The sequence below is a fragment of the Camellia sinensis genome, chromosome 5, assembly GCF_055761805.1.
Source record: "Camellia sinensis isolate YWXY chromosome 5, ASM5576180v1, whole genome shotgun sequence".
NCBI lineage: Eukaryota > Viridiplantae > Streptophyta > Magnoliopsida > Ericales > Theaceae > Camellia > Camellia sinensis.
The window spans coordinates 183,162,712-183,181,645 of record NC_138965.1 but is presented as its reverse complement, the minus strand read 5'-3'; the positions used below and the strand labels follow the sequence as shown (position 1 = coordinate 183,181,645).

Genomic DNA, 18,934 nt, shown 5'->3' with positions numbered 1-18,934 from the left:
AGTTCATTTGATATGCCAAAATAAAGCTGTTGGACTATCAAATTAAATTTCACATATCGGGTGGAGGTACTCTAAATTAATTTTTGTCCAAATATATATATAAAAAAACTTTATTTATTTATTTTTGTTAGATAGATGAAAGTCAAAGGAACAAATTGTAGCATAGACGCCTCCAAAGCTTGGTAGCAGGAATCGTCTCAGATGGTGACGACTCTAAGGAAGAAGTTGCGCTTCTGAGGAAGAATCGTAGCAGAACCGCGAATCTGAGAAAAGGAAAACGCGAATCTAATGTGAGAAGGAAGCACTCTTGAGAGAGCAAGAAGAGAAGCTGGTCGATGGCATCGATCCTCTATTAGACGACTTTGATCTCGCGTCCTTTGACTTCTCCTTCGAAGCCCTAGTCTTCGTCCCTCTCTTCGAAACCCTAGGTCTTCGTCTCTCTCTCTTCTTTCACTCTCGATCTCCTCTTCGCCTCTGTTTGCTTCTCTTTCTCTCTCTCTCTCTCTCCCCCCGTTTTCATATTTGAGTTTGTTTTATATAATATAATTTATCATATATAATATATATATATACATATAATATAATTTATAAATTATAATATTTATCATATATAATATAATTTTTATTTATTATTTCTTTTTTATTTTTTAACAGAATTTATAATTTCTTAACTTTTTAACATATAATAAATAAAATAAATCATCTAATTGTTTAAAAGAAATCTATTTAAATCATGTATAATTAAAAAAATTAAAAAAAATTATAAAATAAAACATCTAATTTTTATTTTGTATTTATTTTAACATAATTTATTATTCCTTATTTATTATAATAAATAAAATATAATTAATAAAAACAATACATAAGCGCTCCTAATTTACGACTCTTCTAAGTGGCTACGTTCCCCAGCTCCTGCTCCGGTTCCCGTTCCCGTTCCTGTTCCCGCCCCCGCTTTGTGCAACTAAACTCCAAAGCCCTTATGTAAAGGCCCAACAAATAAAATATTCAAAGATCCCGATAATAAATGTAGTAAAGCTCATCCTAATTACTATATTTGATTTCCAAACAAAATCAATGATAGATAAAAAAAAAAAAATGTAAAATTTTAACAAATTCTATTTAAATTAATACTCAAACAAAAAAGTCATTTTTAAAATTTTGCGCAAGGCGTCCCATAATATTGTGTCGCCCCTAGGGAAGGGGAGAAGGAAAAGGAGCAAGGTTCTAAATATCGGCCGGTACGTGCTGTGCTGGCTGGTTCGTACCGAAAAATGGTAGGGCCGAGTCGGATACTCACCGGTATACCGGCGAGACTGAATTTCACGTTTGTAGCGGCCGATTCCCGATACGTATCGGGCTGAATCCGATACGTAAGCGATTTGTTGTCCGATACATGCCGATACGGCTGAAAAACGAGCAAAGCACGGTGTCTTGTGTATGTATGAGTGTGGCTACTGAGCAAAGCAAAGCACAGTATCCTTAAGACCTGCAAAAACAATTGAGAAAAGCAAAGCAAATCACCTGGAGGAAAAGCAAAGCAAAGCACCTGAAGGAAAAGAAAAAATAAAGCAAAAGCACCTGCAAAAGAAAAAATAATGGACCAAAGTACCTGCAAAAATAAAGCAAAATGACCAAACCTCTGAAGAAAAACTCAGACTCACGGACTCACGGAATACATACACAGACTCACGGACAATAATACATACACAGACTCACGGACGGACACCATAAATGTGTTACAAACCTCTGAAGAAAAACTCAATCGGACCAAACCCAACTCCTCAATCAAACCCAAATCCATCTCCCAGGGCATCGATCTTGTAAAGTGTTGCAGCCTGCAGGGAGAAGCATCGAATCGAACCAAATCCATCACCGATTTCAAGCTTCTTCGTTGAAGGTTTGTTCTCTCACTCATGCTCTGTTTGTTCTCTCACCATAATATGATGCTCTGTTTTTTTTATTTTGGGTCAAGAAGTCATAGTTTTGCTTTTTAAGTTGTGTTTGGTTCGGTTTGTTTATAATTTTTTTTTCTGTGGTTATTTTTTTAAATGCACATAATTTTTTATATATATTATTGAGGTTGAATAGAATTCAGGAGCAATTTTTTATATAATTTTAAATGCACATAAGTTCAGAAGGTGAATAGAACTCATAATTTTACAATTCAAGAGCAGGTTTGTTTTTCCATAATTATATATATATATATATATATTATCAGCATAGAATATAATTTTTTATATATAAAAATATTTTTTATATATATTTTAAATGAACATATGCTCAATATATATATATTTTTTATATATATTATTTAAAGAGATTTAATCTGTCAGATTTTTATTTCAGATTTTTTTATTATTTTAGATTTTTTAATTTGTCAAATCTTTTTATTTCAGATTATTTTTATATCAGATTATTTTTATAGAGGTTTAATCTGTCAGATTTTTTTAAAGAGGTTTAATTGTTAAGTAAAGATGTTTAATATTTTAGATTTTTTTATTTTTATTTTAAATGCATTATTATTACTAACTAAATTCGAATTACAATATTTGTTAATTGAAAACTGTTATTGTAGATAATTGAAAGTTATAATGGCGCACGAAGCTGGTTCTAGTGGAAAACTTCCAAGTGATGATATTGGTTGGAAATTTGGAATTCCACTAGAAAATAATAGGCATAAAATTAGGTGTAAATTTTGTGGAAAAGAGCTAAATGGTGGTATAACTAGGTTGAAGCAACATTTGGCCCATATGAAAGGTCAAGTCGCACCTTGTGCTAATGTCAGTGGTGAAGTTCGAACACTAATGATGGATCATTTGAATAATTATAAGGGAAAAAGCTTGACAAAAGGAAGATGAATGAGGAATTGACAGAACATATTAGAGCCAGTCAGTGTAATGATGATGAAAATGATGAGGAGGACTTAGAAATGGTTATGGCCCGACAAAATAGGGCTAGTGATATTGAGGTTGCACCACCTCCTGGTTTTGCTCGGCGAAGTCATAGTGTTCGTGAGACTAGTACAGGTAGGAAATGGATTGATACATCCTCTCCAGAAGTTCAATTATTAGACATAGATGTGAATCTTCATAGGACCAAAGGCAACAAACAATCCAAACTCTCCTTTAGATTCTTGAAAGAAGCAAAGAAAAAATTAGGAAGAGCAGTTAGCCAGTTTGCATTGTTCACTCTAGTGCCTACTAATGTTGTTAATTCTAAATGGCTAGAACCAATGTTGGATACTGCAAGAGAGGTTGGAAGAGGAACAAAGCTACCTACTTCTTATGAAGTAAGCCTCTAACTTAAAGTTTGAAAAAACTCTATCTATGTTTAAAAATAAATAAATTATTAAGATGCTTGTTAATAGTTTTTGTTTGTTATTTATTATTAAACAGGTAACTGAAGTGTATTTACCAATGGAGTATGAAGCTTTACAAAATTGGATAAAATCTCATAAATCTAGTTGGGCTCAGAGAGGTGTTACAATTATGTGTGATGGATGGTCTGGGCCCACAAGAAAGCACATTGTTAATTTTCTTGTGTATAGCAATCGTGGAACAATTTTTCAAAAGTCTGTGGATGTAACTAATGTACCTAGTAGGACAGCTGATTATTACTTGGGCCTCATGGACAAGGTAGTGGATGAAATTGGAGAAGAATATGTTGTGCAAATCGTAACTGATAATGAAACTGCGATAAAGGCTGCTGGTTACAAACTCATGCAAAAAAGGGAGAATCTGTATTGGACAGGATGTGCAGCTCATTGTATTGATCTTATGTTAGAGGATATTGGGAAGAAAAAAAGTGTAGCAAAGGTGTTGGATTGTGCAAAAGTAATCACACGATTTATTTACAACTCCAATTGGGTCGTTGATTTCATGAAGAGATTCACAGGAGATAGAGAGTTGTTACGTTCTATCATCACACGCTTTGCCACCAATTTCATTACTTTGGAAAGCATTGTTAAACATAAGACTGCATTACAGGATATGTTTCATTCTCAAGAATGGAAGCACAGGAAATGGTCCAAAAAGGATGATGCAAAAGAAGCGAAAAAAATTATACAAAGTAAAGGACTAAGGTGGCAGATGTATTAAAAGTTCAAGAACCACTTCTAAAGGTGCTTATACTTGTAGATGGGGATGAAAAGCCCACAATGGGTTTTATATATGAAGCCATGGATAGAGCAAAGTTGGCCATCAAACAAAATTGTCGCTATTATGTAGATTATTGGAAGATTATTGATAATCGATGGGCTTTCCAACTACACACGGACTTGCATGCTGCTGGTAAGTAATTTTTAATTTATTTAAATTATAAATTATGTGTTTCTTGTCTCACTTTTATTATTATTTTATATTTGAGCGTAGGTTATTTTTTAAATCCCATATTCTAGTATGGGGAGCACTTTTCTAATCATCGAGAAGTGATGAGTGGAGTTAGAAATGTGATTTCGAGACTTCTACCAGATTTAAACGAGCAACTACAGGCGATAAACCAAGTTAGTCATTATTTAATATTAGTTAAATTGATAACTTATTATTTGACTTGTGAATTGTGTTTGTAAAACTGCTTATTGCCTTTTGTTCATTGCAGATCTCTTTATTTTGTAATAAAGAAGATTCTTTTGGTGCTGTGTTAGCACAAAGAGCAGTGAAAGTAACAAATCCTGGTAATTATTATATACTCAATGAACTATTAACTATTTTAATTATATATTATTGTTACATTGTCAACACTTCTATATCAAATTATAACATAATCACTAATATTTGATTGATTTGTATATAGCTGAATGGTGGATCGATTATGGTACATCGGCTCCGGCACTCCAAAAAGTGGCTGTGAGAGTATTGAGCCAAACCACGTCTTCTTCTAATTGTGAGCGCAATTGGAGTACATTTAGCCTGATACATACAAAGACAAGGAATCGGTTCAAGTATAAAAAATTAAATAAACTTGTTTATGTGTATTACAATATGAGGCTAAAGATCAGACATGCAACACGAAAAAGCCAAGATGATAGAGAGGAATCTTTTAACCCCATCAATCTTGACCACATATTTGAAGAAGATGATCTATTAACTCCATGGCTTCAAGAGAGAGAACATGCAGTCTTGGATGATGAAGATAACTCAGGTTGGTTGATTGTTGATGATGATGATGATGATGATGATGATGATGATGAGGGAGATCATGCAACTAGTAGCCAAGTACCTCAACACCATCAAAGAGCAAGGTCTACTGGAAGTGGCTCTAGTGAGGGTCGCGGTTTGAGTCCATCTAGTGGTAGTGGAGATGATAGTGATGGCAGTCGTCCTCCAACAGGTGGTGGTAGTGGTGGGCAATGGGAGTCTGCAGGTTCTGCACATGGTTGTAGACGCAGTACTCATCATATTGATCATGATTGGAACAGGGATTCTACACAGCAACGACAACATTCTATTTCTACTCCTGATGTAGAAGCATCATTTGGGCGTTCACGACATATTGATGATATTTATGGTCATCGTGACCTTATAAATCAATTTGGACATCTCGGAGTTAGACAAGAAGATGGAAGGGGAACTCAACATTGGCAACCAATATGCCAAGTACCATATCCTTATTACCCTCCTCCAAGTCAACCACCACAACACATCTATCAACCACCTTATATGGAAAATTGGAACTACTCTCAACAACCTCATCAACATCCATATATAGAGGGTTTCAATTATGGTACAGGGGGGCTTGTAGTGACACAACAACAATCAAGTAGCAGTGGCAGCAACAACACTACTTATGATCAATGCACTTTCAATAACTACTACCATGAATATCAATATGGAGAAATAGGCCAACCAAGTCATAGTGATGATCAAAGTGATGTGAGATATGGAGATTCTTCTGTACCACCGTGTAATTCTTTTTATTACTAAGTTTTAGAGTTGTTGATTTGTAGTAGATTGTTTGTATGCGATTATGACTGAAACAAATGATTTATTTTCATGTCCCTCTTTCTCTTATTAATTTGTTGTGCATGTGGAAGTATTTCATTGTTGAAAATAAGTAAAAAAATATTTCCACATCAATTTTATATTAAAAGTTTAACATATATGCAAAATAAAAGGTTGAGACTAAAATTAATACATATCATGTAGTTGAAAATGAGTCAAGAAAGTGCCTCTACATATCAAAATTTTGATTAAAATGTGATAAATTAAGGCTAAAAGAGTCAAAAAATGCATAAAATTGAGTTTTAGATGGATTGCTAATGATTTTTGAAATTTCACAGCCGCGACGCCCGATACCCGCTACGTACCGGTCGATACTACCGATACCGATAGTCCGCGATCGATACCGTTACGTTACCCGATACCGCGATTTAGAACTATGAAAAGGAGTGATGGGGTAAGGTGACGGGAGTGAGGAGGGGGTAGGGAGGGAGGGAGGAAGGAGTTGGGTTGGGAGGGAAGAGGACTTCTTCATTTAGGACTTTCTTTTATTATTTATTTATTTTTTAGTTCTATTCGATTGTCTACGACCAAATATGTTTAGTTTGTACAGTAGACAATGATAGAATATATCAATTTAATGAATCAAAGTTGTTGAAACTAGTCATGTTTTGTCTTAATTGTTTGAACAATTTTGAAATTTTTGATTTACAATAGTTGAACATCTTTGGTTTGTTTAGCAACCAAGTCTCTGTAAAGATTTTATTTTATTTTTTTCAAATAGCATAGAACTACAACAAAATCATACAAAACTATATCAAAACAATTTTTTTTTTCTTTTTTTTTTTTCTCATATTGGAATATCAAGGCAATTCTTGAACACCAAAATTTTGTAACAATCTATTTACAGTAATACTATATATGTTTCATTATTGAGTCTCTAAGTTCCTTTTGTTTGTTATTGTTGATTATAATTTGTTAATTTAATTTCTTTTTTTTTTTCCCCTTTCTCTCAAAAAATAAATTGAAGATTCAAACAAAACCTAGCATAAGAATTGCAAAGCTCTATTATATCACTCTGAAAATTATCAGCAATAAAGCCCCCAAATAATTGGCAGAAGATTGTTTCAAAATTTTTTTAATTCTTTTTAAAATTGTATTAAGGGATTAGGACATTATAAAAAGACTTGAATAAATACGATAGGATGATAGTAAAACAATATTTGACACTTTGAGAGCAAGTTGGAGAAGATGGCATGTCACCTACCAAAAAAGGGGAAAAAGACATTTTAAGACTATGAGAGGTTAGATGCCTAAACAAATGCTAGTGACACCCCTAATCAATTTGAATGTGGACCATATTAAAAGAATTTCGGCATCAAATGCATTTTATTTATTTTTTAAGTAAATTATACTGATTATTTTTAAAATTTAAAGAAAATACAATAAGTCTCATAGTTTTAACATAATCACACCGGCCTCTCCTTTAGTTAAACTAAAAATAAATAATAAAATGATGTGAAAACACAAGAATAAATACATACATATATATATATATATATATATATTTCAATGTAAAATGAGATATCATCATTTTTTATTTATATAATTAATGAATTATTGATGAAAATGATTTTTTTTTTTTTTTCATGTTCGATGATAAGGGGGTTAAGTATTATGTGAATGGAACATTTAAAGAAGTGTAATATAATTATGTCAAAACTGTAAAATTTATTATATTTTTTTCAAATCTTAAGAGAAGTTACTGTAATTTATCTATGTTTTTTGTTACTCAATTTTGTAGCCTTCATTTTTATGCGTAAACCATCCATAGAAAGACAAGAAAACCACCCATAGAAAGACAAGAAAACCACCTAATGAACATGTTTGTTTCTACCTAAAAAGGGTTTCATTTTAAGATAAATTACCAGCAGTTTCTAATAATTGCACTTAATAAGAATGAAGTCCTATCAATTCGTTGTTGAAAGTTGGTCCCATTAAAATCGTCACGACTTTTGTGATAGTTTTTTAAATCTATCACTAAAAATCAATAATTGGTAACATTTTCTGTGACAATTTTTTAAATCTATCACTAAAAATTAAAAATTAGTGACGCTTTTTGTAACAAATTTCCAAATCTATCCCTCAAAATTGACAATTAGCGACTTTTTTTGATAAAATTTTCAAACTGTCACTAAAAACTAACAAACATTTTTATTTAAAATGCCACTAATTATAAGTTCATTTATTAGGATGCACATAAGTCTCCTTGATTTTAAATTTATCAAAGCTAACTTGAAAAAGAAAACAAAAAAAATCTAAGTCTAGCTTAAAAACAACATCTAAATCCAACTTAGAAGCATTTGCCTACTGTGTTTATTTTAAGCTTTTTAAGCTGAAACTTAAAAAATGTTGTCAAATAACCTACTTTTTTTTATTTTATATATTAATGTTGGTTTTAATACAACTATTTAAACATATGAATTTAAATTTTAAGTTGATAAACTATGAATAAATGGAAACAAAAAATAATCATGCCCAATAGCATCAAAGAAAAATTCTATAATAAATAATATTTAAAAAGTGTGAACCATAGGTTGTAGTTAAGAAAGTTTGTGATTATAGTTATGAATCACCTCATGCTGATGCTTAATTATGAGGTTTTGTAGTAATTGTAATGGTTGGTTACGAGCTTAAATGGTCTTGATTGTGAGGTTTTCTGGTGCTTTTGACTATACATCGGTCATGAAGCTTTATTGTATTTTATAATGAATTGAAATGATCTCAATTATATTTACTTTTGTTATGAACTAATTTAATTTTGAGTATGACTCAAATTAATAGAAATTATAAAAGTATATCATAGGTAACAAGCAAACAAAAAAAAAAAAAAACTACAATCTTTCAATTGTTGATTCAGCCTACTCTAGTCTTGACTTAATCAAATTTACTAATCCAATCAAAGATGACTTTGATGATGAATCTTGTTAACATATCTTTAGACAAATGTTCAGAATTTTAAAAAATTATATATTTCATATGAAAATGTGTAATAAGATATATATATATATATATATATGTACGGGGGCGAAATATTCACTGCTTTCCGTACTCTTTGGATTCCAAGCTTCACGTGACGGCGTCTAACTTGGCAACACAGAGAACGGTGAGCTGCCCGGCAGTGGTGTGCCGGATAGACTCTCTGACGATCAAGTCAGATCACTTGAGGAAGAAGAAGGCTATTAGAGAGAGAGCGTGTTTCAGATGGCACAAATTGCTTACCTCTAACGTTCATCTTCCACCTCTCTTTCTAGGCTGGCCATGCAGCCTCAAGATTGTGCGCGCACTACCTCTGTTGTCCTTCCCTGGACAGGTGGCAGTGCTCGCCTCTCACCACCTTACACGTGTAAAGGCCTAGTCCCCCTACCAGTACACGCAGAACTGCCAAACGGTATTGACGCGTGCTTGGAGCAGATTTCCTCTCCCTCACGCCATTGGCCCAGGTGACACACTCAACCGGAGTACCGCGACCAACCTATTCCTTGTGGAGAATTGCCACCACAGATAACAAAATCGAGCTATGTATCGCCGACCTGTCCCTTGACAAGGGGCAAGAGTGTGATGCTCATGGCCGAGCTGCGTAGGACCGGTCAGTCCTGGTTGACCGGCCGCGAGGCATGCCGGCCTTTCCCCGTTCTACCTTCATTCTTGGTTATATGAAGCTGGGCCATCTCGGCTGACGGGTTGGTGGCATGCCGACCCTCGCCTCGCCCTGAGTCTATCCCGGGCTGCCTTAGCTCGGTCACCTCAAATCACTGCGCGTCCAGCCGAATGCCTTCCCAGTCTTAGCTCGGTCAGGCCTCAATCCACGCTTGGTCGACCAATCCCTTCGGATGTATACGACAGGTCCGGGCCGCGCCAACTGAGAACACAGCTCGGCACCGTGAGATTTTGACCAACCTGCGTTACCGTAGCTCGGCCGTACAGTCCGGTCCAAATCTCCCCTCTCAATTGCCCCTTAATCCCATTCGAGCTAATCGTGATTGGGGTTACCACCATGGCCGAGCTAACGGTCCTCTAGTTGCGCCAGTACCAAGCCAAGCGTGATCGGCTTCGAAGCCGTTACCGAGCTATCCCATTTGGTCGGTCATTGCTTCAGCAGTTTTGTCAAGGGTCGTACAACCGTACTGACAGCCGTCCTTTCGATGCCACGTGGCTTCATCCCATTGGCCCCGTGCAGCCCCAAAGTTGTCTTTTCATGCGCGAAATTCAAACGGCGCAGCCGTTTGGTTTTTTCTCCCTTTTTTATGCACAAACGAAGGGTCATTTGCACCCTCACTATTTACTTTCTTTCCAAGCAAAACCCTAGCACCCAAGCTTCCCAATCGTCCCCTCCAAGCCTCCATCTCCACATTCATCCATTCTCGCTCCTGTAGAAGCCGTACTCAAGCTTGTGAGGCCTACTTTGCTTCGCATCTGCTTTTGGTAAGTTTTTTCATCCTTCATTTGTACTTTCGTACTCGAGTTCTTCGAGTTCTTTATTTTTTAGCCACTGTTCTTCGTGTTCTTCGCTTGGGGGTGTTGGGATCACAACAGTCCCCCTCCCCTTTAGACCAAAGATGATATACCCTAGAAAAACTGGAACTGTAGGAATGAATGGGGCCTTCGAGCCCCTACTTCTCCTTAGCTCGAATGAATGGGCCTTGAATTTAGGATGAACTGGATGAACACTGGACAGAACCGAGCTAGATATTAATTTAGATCCGCAAATCGGACTTAACCGAGCTAAAACTTGTTCGAGGTCTCTACTTGGGGCCTTGACCGAGCTAAATATTCAATGACATCCGTTTATACGACTGAACCGAGCTAAAGCTTGTTCGAGTTCTCTTCTTAGGCCTTGACCGAGTTGAAAATAGGGAGACAAAATCGAACTAGGAAGGCCAAATTGGCCAAGTTGTCTAGCCGAGATAGGGTCGAACCGGTCAAACACCCTAAAAACCCTTCACCGAGCTAAAAAATCCACATTGAAGCTGTGCAATTTATGTCGTGCTAACCCTTGGACTTGTTTCTTAACAATGCAGAACAAACTAGAACCGACCAGGCCAGTCCAGAACTATCACTGGTGGAGCTCAAAGTCCGAGCAAATATACCAAAATTTTTCACCGAGATACAAATTAAATCACCGAATAAAACCGAGATAAATGGGGAAGTACCGATTTATGGTGAGCTCGCCCGGTGCTCTAGCCGAGTTTCGTAGGGAGTACAACATTCCAGACGATGTCATTTTAGAGCTGGCCAAGAAGGGAGATACCCCTTGGGGCGACCTAGACCGGTGCCCCTTCACGGTCGTGTCCATAGTCGAAGGAGGACTTCGCTTCCCAGTCCAACCCTTGATCTGCGAAATTTTGAGGCAGACAAGGCTTTATCCAACCCAAGTGTCAAACAACACATACAAGATAATAAATGGCGTGGCCGAGCTAAACAGGAGGCTCGGTCTTAATCTCGGCCTCGCCGAGATATTTCATCAATACAGCCTCAGCAAGAATAAATGTGGGTTTTGCTGGTACCTAAAGGTAAAGAAGGGCTGAGGCAAAACTCATTGAGGACAACCCGGACAAGGAGACCAACGATGAAGACTTCTTGTGGGTGTCCAGTCGCTACGAGGACACCGAGGCGCCCATACCGGGCTGGTATATTAGGAAAGATTTTGTCAGTGCTGGTGAGTAGCTCGGCTAACCGCACTATCTTTTTCCTGCATTGGTTTCTCTCTATGCCTGTCTAACACTTGTCTTCTTTTTGCAGATTACAAACACTTGGCAGAGGACTACTACCGCGCCAACTAGGAAGCCATCAGAGTTCTGCTGCGTCATCCCGCCGAGGAGCGTGAATCTCCCAAATTGCTCGGCTTCGAACCGACCTACAACTACAAGGCGCCGCGCAAAAGCCCGGTCACCGACTTTCTTAGTGCGCCATCCCCAGAACCAGATCCAAATCCAAATCTTCCACCGATTAAACTTGTTCCTCTCACCACCGAGCAAGAAATGGCAAAAATTCGGGCAATCAAGTCCATGATCACCGGTGAGGAAAGCGAGTCCCAACCACCGAAGGCAACCGGGGGAACATCTTCCACTCCTACCGGGCAAAAGAAGGGGGCTGTGCTGGCTCTTACCAGCGAACAATCAACTGGTCGGTCGAAGAAAAGATCGAGGAAAGACCAGACAGAGCAGCACCTTCTTGATGAGGACTCCGCCGAACATGCCTCCACCGAGCTAGGGGACCAGACCGAGCAACAACCAACTGGGCCATCCAAGAGTCCAACCTCCCCCCTGGTCTTGTCACCCGAGATCAAGTACAAGGGCCGGGCAGTCTCCGCTGTCGATTCAGTGTATGCGGACAAGGATTATTCCCTTAGCTTCAACATGACCAAGGAGCTAATCCTTCCTGCCGACATGAAGAAGCATGATGAGCTGTCCGACCTGAAGGTGCTTCGCTCGGCAGCTAAGTCGATCGTGTTGGTAAGTCCTCCACTCCTTTCTTCAAGTTTTTGCTCGGTTTTTTGCTCGGTTTCCTTAATGCTGACAATCTTTCACTTGTTTGTAGGCCGCGCAAAAGAACTATCTCGCCCATGAGCGCATGATCGCCGTGCGGCAGAGTCTGCGCAATGCCATTGCTGAGAATAAAGCCAAAACAGCCGAGGTAGCCAAGCTAAAGGCCGCGCAGGAGGCGATTGAGGCCGAGCGAGATGCCCTAAGCCAAAAGGTGGACCGGGCTGAAGAGGACAAACAACGGGCCGTGAAGTCGACGAAGGCTCGGTATCTCGCCGAGCTGAGGAAATTGCGCGACGCCCATAAGGAGAAAAAGGATAAGGCGGTTGAGGATGCTGAAGACCGGGGATACGAGCAGGGCGAGAGGACTTATGAACGGCAGGTTCAGGTGACCAAGGACATCTTTTTCAAGTGCGGTTGGAAGGCTGCTGTGGAAAAAGTTGGCCTTGGTTAAGACGCTGAAATGTTCCTGAATCCCCCTGCGGCCTATATCCCGGTCTACATGCAGGCGTACGCTAATGCCGCTCAAAATCAGCTCATTGAAGAGGCAAAGAAAGCGGCCGAGGAAGAAACTGCCGCTGCACAACAAACCGAGCAAACTTCTCCCGAAGCATCTCAAGATGTCGAAGGTCAAGTGGCTGATCGGGAGGTCGTCGCGGTGGAAGGTGCTGACAATGAGGCCGTGGATGGGTTGCCCGAGCAAACGGTTGAGGTTGCCGAGCAGACGGTTGACCTTGAGCTAGATTGATGTGCATTTCCTTTGCTTTGTTTTTGTTTCTTTTCTTTCATTTTTTGAATGTAACCGGGCTAGGCCCCCACATTGTGTAATGCAATTTCTTTGATCAATGAAATTTGAACTTTTGCTCATTTATCTTCTATTTCTGTGCAGTTGATACGTGCAAAATTTCTTTATTCAAACTTTAATGAATCACAACTGGTAAGTCGGCTTTGTCGTGCAAAACACCGAGCTAAAATCAGAATTGCTTCGACTTAAATGTTCGCGAATCGTTACTAGCAGCTTGGCGCTTTGAGTTTTCGGAGGAACCCAGCCATTTGCGTTTGGCCGAGCAAAATCAGCTCGGCCTTAAATTGGGCAGAGCGCGAACATTTAGAGTAAAACGAGCACAAATCAGCTCGGTGTTTGTTGTTTTGAAAACGCCCAAACATTTCATTCTGGCCGAGCGAAGCCAGCTCAGCCTGTATATTGGGCAAAACACCAATATTTCACCATGACCGAGCAAAATCAACTCGGCCCTTGAGTTGGATAAAATGCCAACGTTTCTTTTGGCCAAGCAAAATCAGCTCGGCTCTTATCAGTTGGACAAAACACCAACATATCGTTTGGTCGAGCAAAGTCAGCTCGGCCTGTGGATTGGTCAAAATGCCAATATTTTATTTAGGTTGGTCATGACGCCAACTGTTTGTGCGGTCTGCTTCTACACCGGCGAGAGAAAATCAGCCCGGTGCCGTTCAGGTCGGATTCCTTGCCCTTGGCATCCGTAATGGCCCGGTATCCTTACGGTGTCAGTGTACAGAAAGATGTATTACAAAACAACAAGAGGGCTATTTTTCATTACAAAAACCAAGGCTATCCTTACATCAAATGCCAAAAAGCTAAAGGTCAAGAAAGCTAAGCAATACAAGCAATTACATCTTAAAAGTAAAAGATCTTAAGGTTGGTTGCATTCCACGGTCTGGGATAGCTTTGCCATCTAAATCTTCCAGATGGTATGCCCCTTTGCCAGCGAGACCAGTCACCTTGTATGGTCCTTCCCAATTTGCACCGAGCTTACCTTCGCTAGGGACCACTGTGTTGCCCAGCACTTTTCTTAAGACCCAGTCCCCGATCTTGAATAGCCTGGGGTGCACAGCCTAGTTGTATTTCTTGGAGAGTTCTTGTTGATAGGCCGCTATGTGGATTAGTGCCCGCTCCCTTCTTTCCTCGGCAAGGTTTAGCTCCAATGTCACTGCTTCATTGTTCAAATCTGGCTGGAAGCTTTCAGACCGGATGGTTGGCATGCCAATTTCCAGCGGGATAACGGCTTCCATGCCATAGGCCAAGGCAAACGGAGTCTCTCCGGTCGACCGTCTCGGCGTAGTGCGGTACGCCCAGAGTACATTAGGGAGTTCTTCAGCCCACTTCCCCTTGGCCTTGTCAAGCCGCTTCTTCAGCCCGTTCAGGATGGTCTTGTTTGAGGCCTCTGCTTGACCATTTGACTGAGGATAGGCCGGCGTTGAACTGTAGAATTCGATCTTCAGCTCTTTGTAAAATCCGCGAAAGAGTTTCCCACCGAACTGAGTGCCATTATCCGAGACGAGGGCCTTGAGTATACCGAAGCGAGTGATAACATTTTGCCAGACAAACTTCTTCACATCCTTTTCTTTTATGGTCGCCAATGGCTCGGCCTCAACCCACTTGGTGAAGTAGTCAGTGGTGGCGATGAAGAATTTGCAATTGCCTGGAGCTGCTAGGAGTGGCCCCACTATATCCAATCCCCAGAGTGCGAACAACCAAGGACTTGTAAGGGGAGTAATTCTCTCGCTGGCTGGTGGATCTGGTGAGCGAATTTCTGATACTTTTCACACCGGCGAACATATTTTTACGCGTCCGCCTGCATGCATGGCCACCAGTAACTTTGAGAAATCGCTCGGTAAGCCAAAGACCTGCCCCCAGTATGGCTGCCGCAGATGCCTTCATGGATCTCATAGAGGAAGGCTTCCACCTTGGCAGGGTGGACACACTTCGGATATGGCCCGGTAAAAGACTTCTTATACAAGGCTCCGGACGGGGAGAGCCAAAATCGCTCTGACTTGGCCCAGATCTTGTTGGCCGCCTTCTTTTCTTCTGGTAGAACTCTATCTTTCAGGAAGGCGATGATGGGGTCCATCCAGGAAGGACCCAAGTCGGTGCAGAGTACCTCGGTTACTTCTGGTTCCTCAATGCTTGGCCGAGGTAAAAATTCTATCATCAAGGGGTTAGGAAAAGCTGTCTGAGTAGAAGCAAGTCCAGCCAGTTCATCAGCCGTGTTATTTTCTTTGCGGTTGATTTGTTCCATCTTTATTACGACGAACTTCTTGATTTCTGCGCGTACCAACGCCTGATATTTGGCCATTCTTTCATCCCTTGCCTCATACTCCCTTGAGACCTGATTGACCACCAGCTTGGAGTCGCTGAATAATATAAGAGCTAACGCTTTCATTCTCAATGCGCTTCTTAGTCCGGCGAGGAGGGCTTCATACTCCGCCTCGTTGTTGGACGCTGGGAAGCCGAACGTAATTGCCTGCTCGATAATCAGCCCACCCGGTGAAGTCAGTACGATGCCCAGCCCGGCCCCATGTCTGTTGGATGCCCCATCGACGAAGAGCTTCCACATCTCGCCAATAAACAGTTTCTAACAATCAGAGGGGTTCTGGGAGCTTCTTAATTCCAAGTCTCTGATCGGTTCATTTTGGTCTCTTTCCTTGTCTTGGTTGAGTCCGTCTTCCAAGAAGTCACTCGGCTCCTCTAGTTCGGTCGCTCTTCGCCCATCTCCCACTTGTGAGCCAACACTTGTCTCTATTGCTAGAACCATGGGCTGCGCTAAATCCGCTCCAGCCAAATCAGCCGGGTAAACTGGATGCGTTCCACGGGCAAATTCTGTTACAATGTCTGCAGGAGCTTGAGCCTTGATTGCGGTGCGCGGGCGGAACTTGATATCATACTGCCCCAATTCCACGACCCATTTCAAATTTCTTCCGGTGAAGTCTGCCTTTTCAAAAAGCACCTTAAGTGGAAACTCGGTTAACACAACTATTGTATGGGCATGAAAATAGTGCGCCAGTTTTCTTGATGCCATCATCAAGGCCAGCGCTAATTTTTCCAGCGAAAGATATCTCGTCTCGGCCGGGAGCAAAGTCTTGTTTACATAGAAGATGGGCAAGTGCTGGATGCTTTCAGCGCGGACTAGGACGACACTCACAGCATGTTGAGAGACTGCCAAGTAGAGATACAACTATTCGCCCGGCCAAGGTGTGACTAAGATAGGGGCTGAGGAAAGGTATATTTTTAAGTCTTCCAGTGCATGGTCACATTTGTCATCCCAGGAGAACTTGGCCTTCAAAGTTTTAAAGAAAGGCCTGTAACGATCTGAAGACCGGCTGATAAATCTGTTCAGCGCGGCTGCCATCCCGGCAAGATGTTGCACGTCCTTCGTAGAGTTTGGGCGCTATAGCTCTTGTATAGCCTTGATTTGTGATGGGTCAGCTTTAATCCCTCGGTTTGTGACTAGAAACCCCAGAAACTTCCCGGTGCCGACTCCGAAGGCGTACTTGGAGGCATTCAAACGAAGTTTGTGGTGCTTAAGTATGGCAAACATTTCTGCTAGGTCGGCGAGGTGTTGAGACTTCTCCTTACTCTTTACCACCATATCGTCGATGTAGGCCTCTATTGTTCGGCCCAAAAAAGGAGCAAACATCTTTGTTATCATCCTTTGAAAAGTTGCCCCGACGTTCTTCAGTCCGAACGACATGACTTTATAACAATACAGGCCTCTAAGAGTAGTGAACGACGTGATCTCTCGGTCCGGTTCATACATGGCTATCTGGTGGTAGTCACGATATGCATCCAGGAAGCTAAACCTCTGATGGCCAGCGGTCAAGTCCACTAGCTAGTCAATTCGAGGGAAGGGGAAGCTATTCTTTGGGCATGCACGGTTAACCGTCTTGTAGTCAACGCAGACTCGCCACTTGCCATTCTTTTTCGGGACCACCACCGTGTTGGATATCCATCGAGGGTATTGCACTTCTTCTATCGCTCCTGCGTCCAACAAATTTTTGACCTCCTCTGCCACTACCTCGGCATGGTGCAGAGCCGAGCGGCGAGTCCTCTGAATGACCGACTGCGCATTTGGAAAGACATTCAACTGGTGGCAAATAAAGCTGCGGTCGACGCCAGGCATGTCGTAAGGCGTCCACGCAAAAGCCTCTAATTAGAAACCAAGAAGTTGACATAATCTATCCGCTCAGCGCTAGATAAAGATGATCTCAAGAGGAAGAACTTAGTTGGGTCGTTCTCGTCGATGCGCACTTCCACCAAATCCTCAACCGATTTTTCCTCAGCCTTTCTTCCTACGTCTTCAAGGACCTCCTTTCCCTCGGGTCCCACGATCATTTGGACAAACCCTTTGGCTGCTCGGCTGCCATTTACCGCAACGAAGCATTGTTTTGCCATTACCTGGTCTCTCCAAACCTCTTCGATCTGCCCGGTGGGCGTCGAAAAGCGTATAACTTGATGGAAGGTTGACGCAATTGCTCGCATGGCGTGTAACCAGCCTCTGCCCAAAATTAAGTTGTAAGTGGATGGAACCTTGAGCACCCAGAATTCCATTTGCTTTACTACCGAACCCGCTTTGACCGGTAAAATGATCTTTCCGATCGGCCATTCTGGATGAGAGTTGAAGCTAACCAAAGGGGACGTCGCAGGGGCCAAGTCCTTGTCCTCCAACTTCATTTGTTTGAACGCATCATAATACATAATTTCAACCGAACTCCCTTGGTCGATCAAGATTCTCTTGATGTCAAAGTCTTTGACGCGAAGAGTTACTACTAGGGCATCATTGTGGGGCATCTGGATCCTTTCCAAATCTTTGCTCGAGAAGGTAAGGATGTCTTTCTCCTCGGTCTTTCCCTTTTTCACAGCGGGCTGGACAGAGAGCACTTCCCTCATGTGCTCGGCTTTCTTAATCATCCCTCTAAGCTCGCAGACCCTCGCTGGTTCAATGATGCCATGGATGACGTTGATTACACCTTGCGGTGCTGCATCCAGGGCGGCTAGGCTGTTTGGTTGGGTTTGTCCCTGCGGGGCGGCTTTCATACCCTCATCTATGAATTGGTCAAGATGCCCCACCGCCACCAGCTCCTTCAGATGTTGTTTGAGCGGCAAGCAGTCCTTTGTTCGGTGCCCCCGTTCTTCATGGAAGGTGCAGCGATATTTTGAATTGAAGCCTCTCTGTGCAATTCTCAACTTGGCCGGCCAGCGGACAAAAGGGTCACCTCGGATCTCGCTCAAAATGTGGTAGATAGGGATTTTAAAGACCGTGGTGATTCCAGTCCGCGCCTTCAATTTTCTCTTGGCATCCTCCTCTGCATCACGCTGAGCGTCAGTTCGGTCGTTTCTGCGACCTTTGTTTCTGTCATCGCGGTTGGGGCCACGACGTTGATCTTTTGACCGGTCGCTTGGGCGGTTATCCTCCTGCCCGATTGAGTGAACTTTCCCTACCACCCTTCTATCCGCTGCGACCGGATTAACCTTCTCGGTCGCGGAGGTGGCATCATCCTCCACATGAATGTGCTCATTGATCCGCTACATCAAGGACTCCATGGTTGTGGGTTGGTGCATTATGAGCGAATCTCGCAACCTATGTTCAATTGGGAGACCCCGCTTGTATTGAGTGATCGCCAGATTGGTAGGGCAGT

The 18,934-nt window shown here is 41.3% G+C and overlaps 2 protein-coding genes across 2 annotated transcripts; one reads left to right on the top strand and one right to left on the bottom strand.

Annotated features, from left to right (window-relative positions):
- The first annotated feature begins 2,591 nt into the window (after nucleotides 1–2,591).
- LOC145791930 (uncharacterized) lies at nucleotides 2,592–4,097 on the top strand. Its single transcript, XM_082872383.1, has 3 exons — nucleotides 2,592–2,718; nucleotides 2,832–3,289; nucleotides 3,396–4,097. Exons 1-3 carry the CDS (start codon nucleotides 2,592–2,594, stop codon nucleotides 4,095–4,097), a joined length of 1,287 nt encoding a protein of 428 aa, XP_082728509.1.
- Nucleotides 4,098–14,353: 10,256 nt separating this feature from the next.
- Nucleotides 14,354–15,855, bottom strand: LOC145791928 (uncharacterized). The gene is made up of 2 exons (XM_082872382.1): nucleotides 15,174–15,855; nucleotides 14,354–14,964 (listed from the first exon to the last, which is right to left on the bottom strand). Exons 1-2 carry the CDS (start codon nucleotides 15,853–15,855, stop codon nucleotides 14,354–14,356), a joined length of 1,293 nt encoding a protein of 430 aa, XP_082728508.1.
- Nucleotides 15,856–18,934: the final 3,079 nt, after the last annotated feature.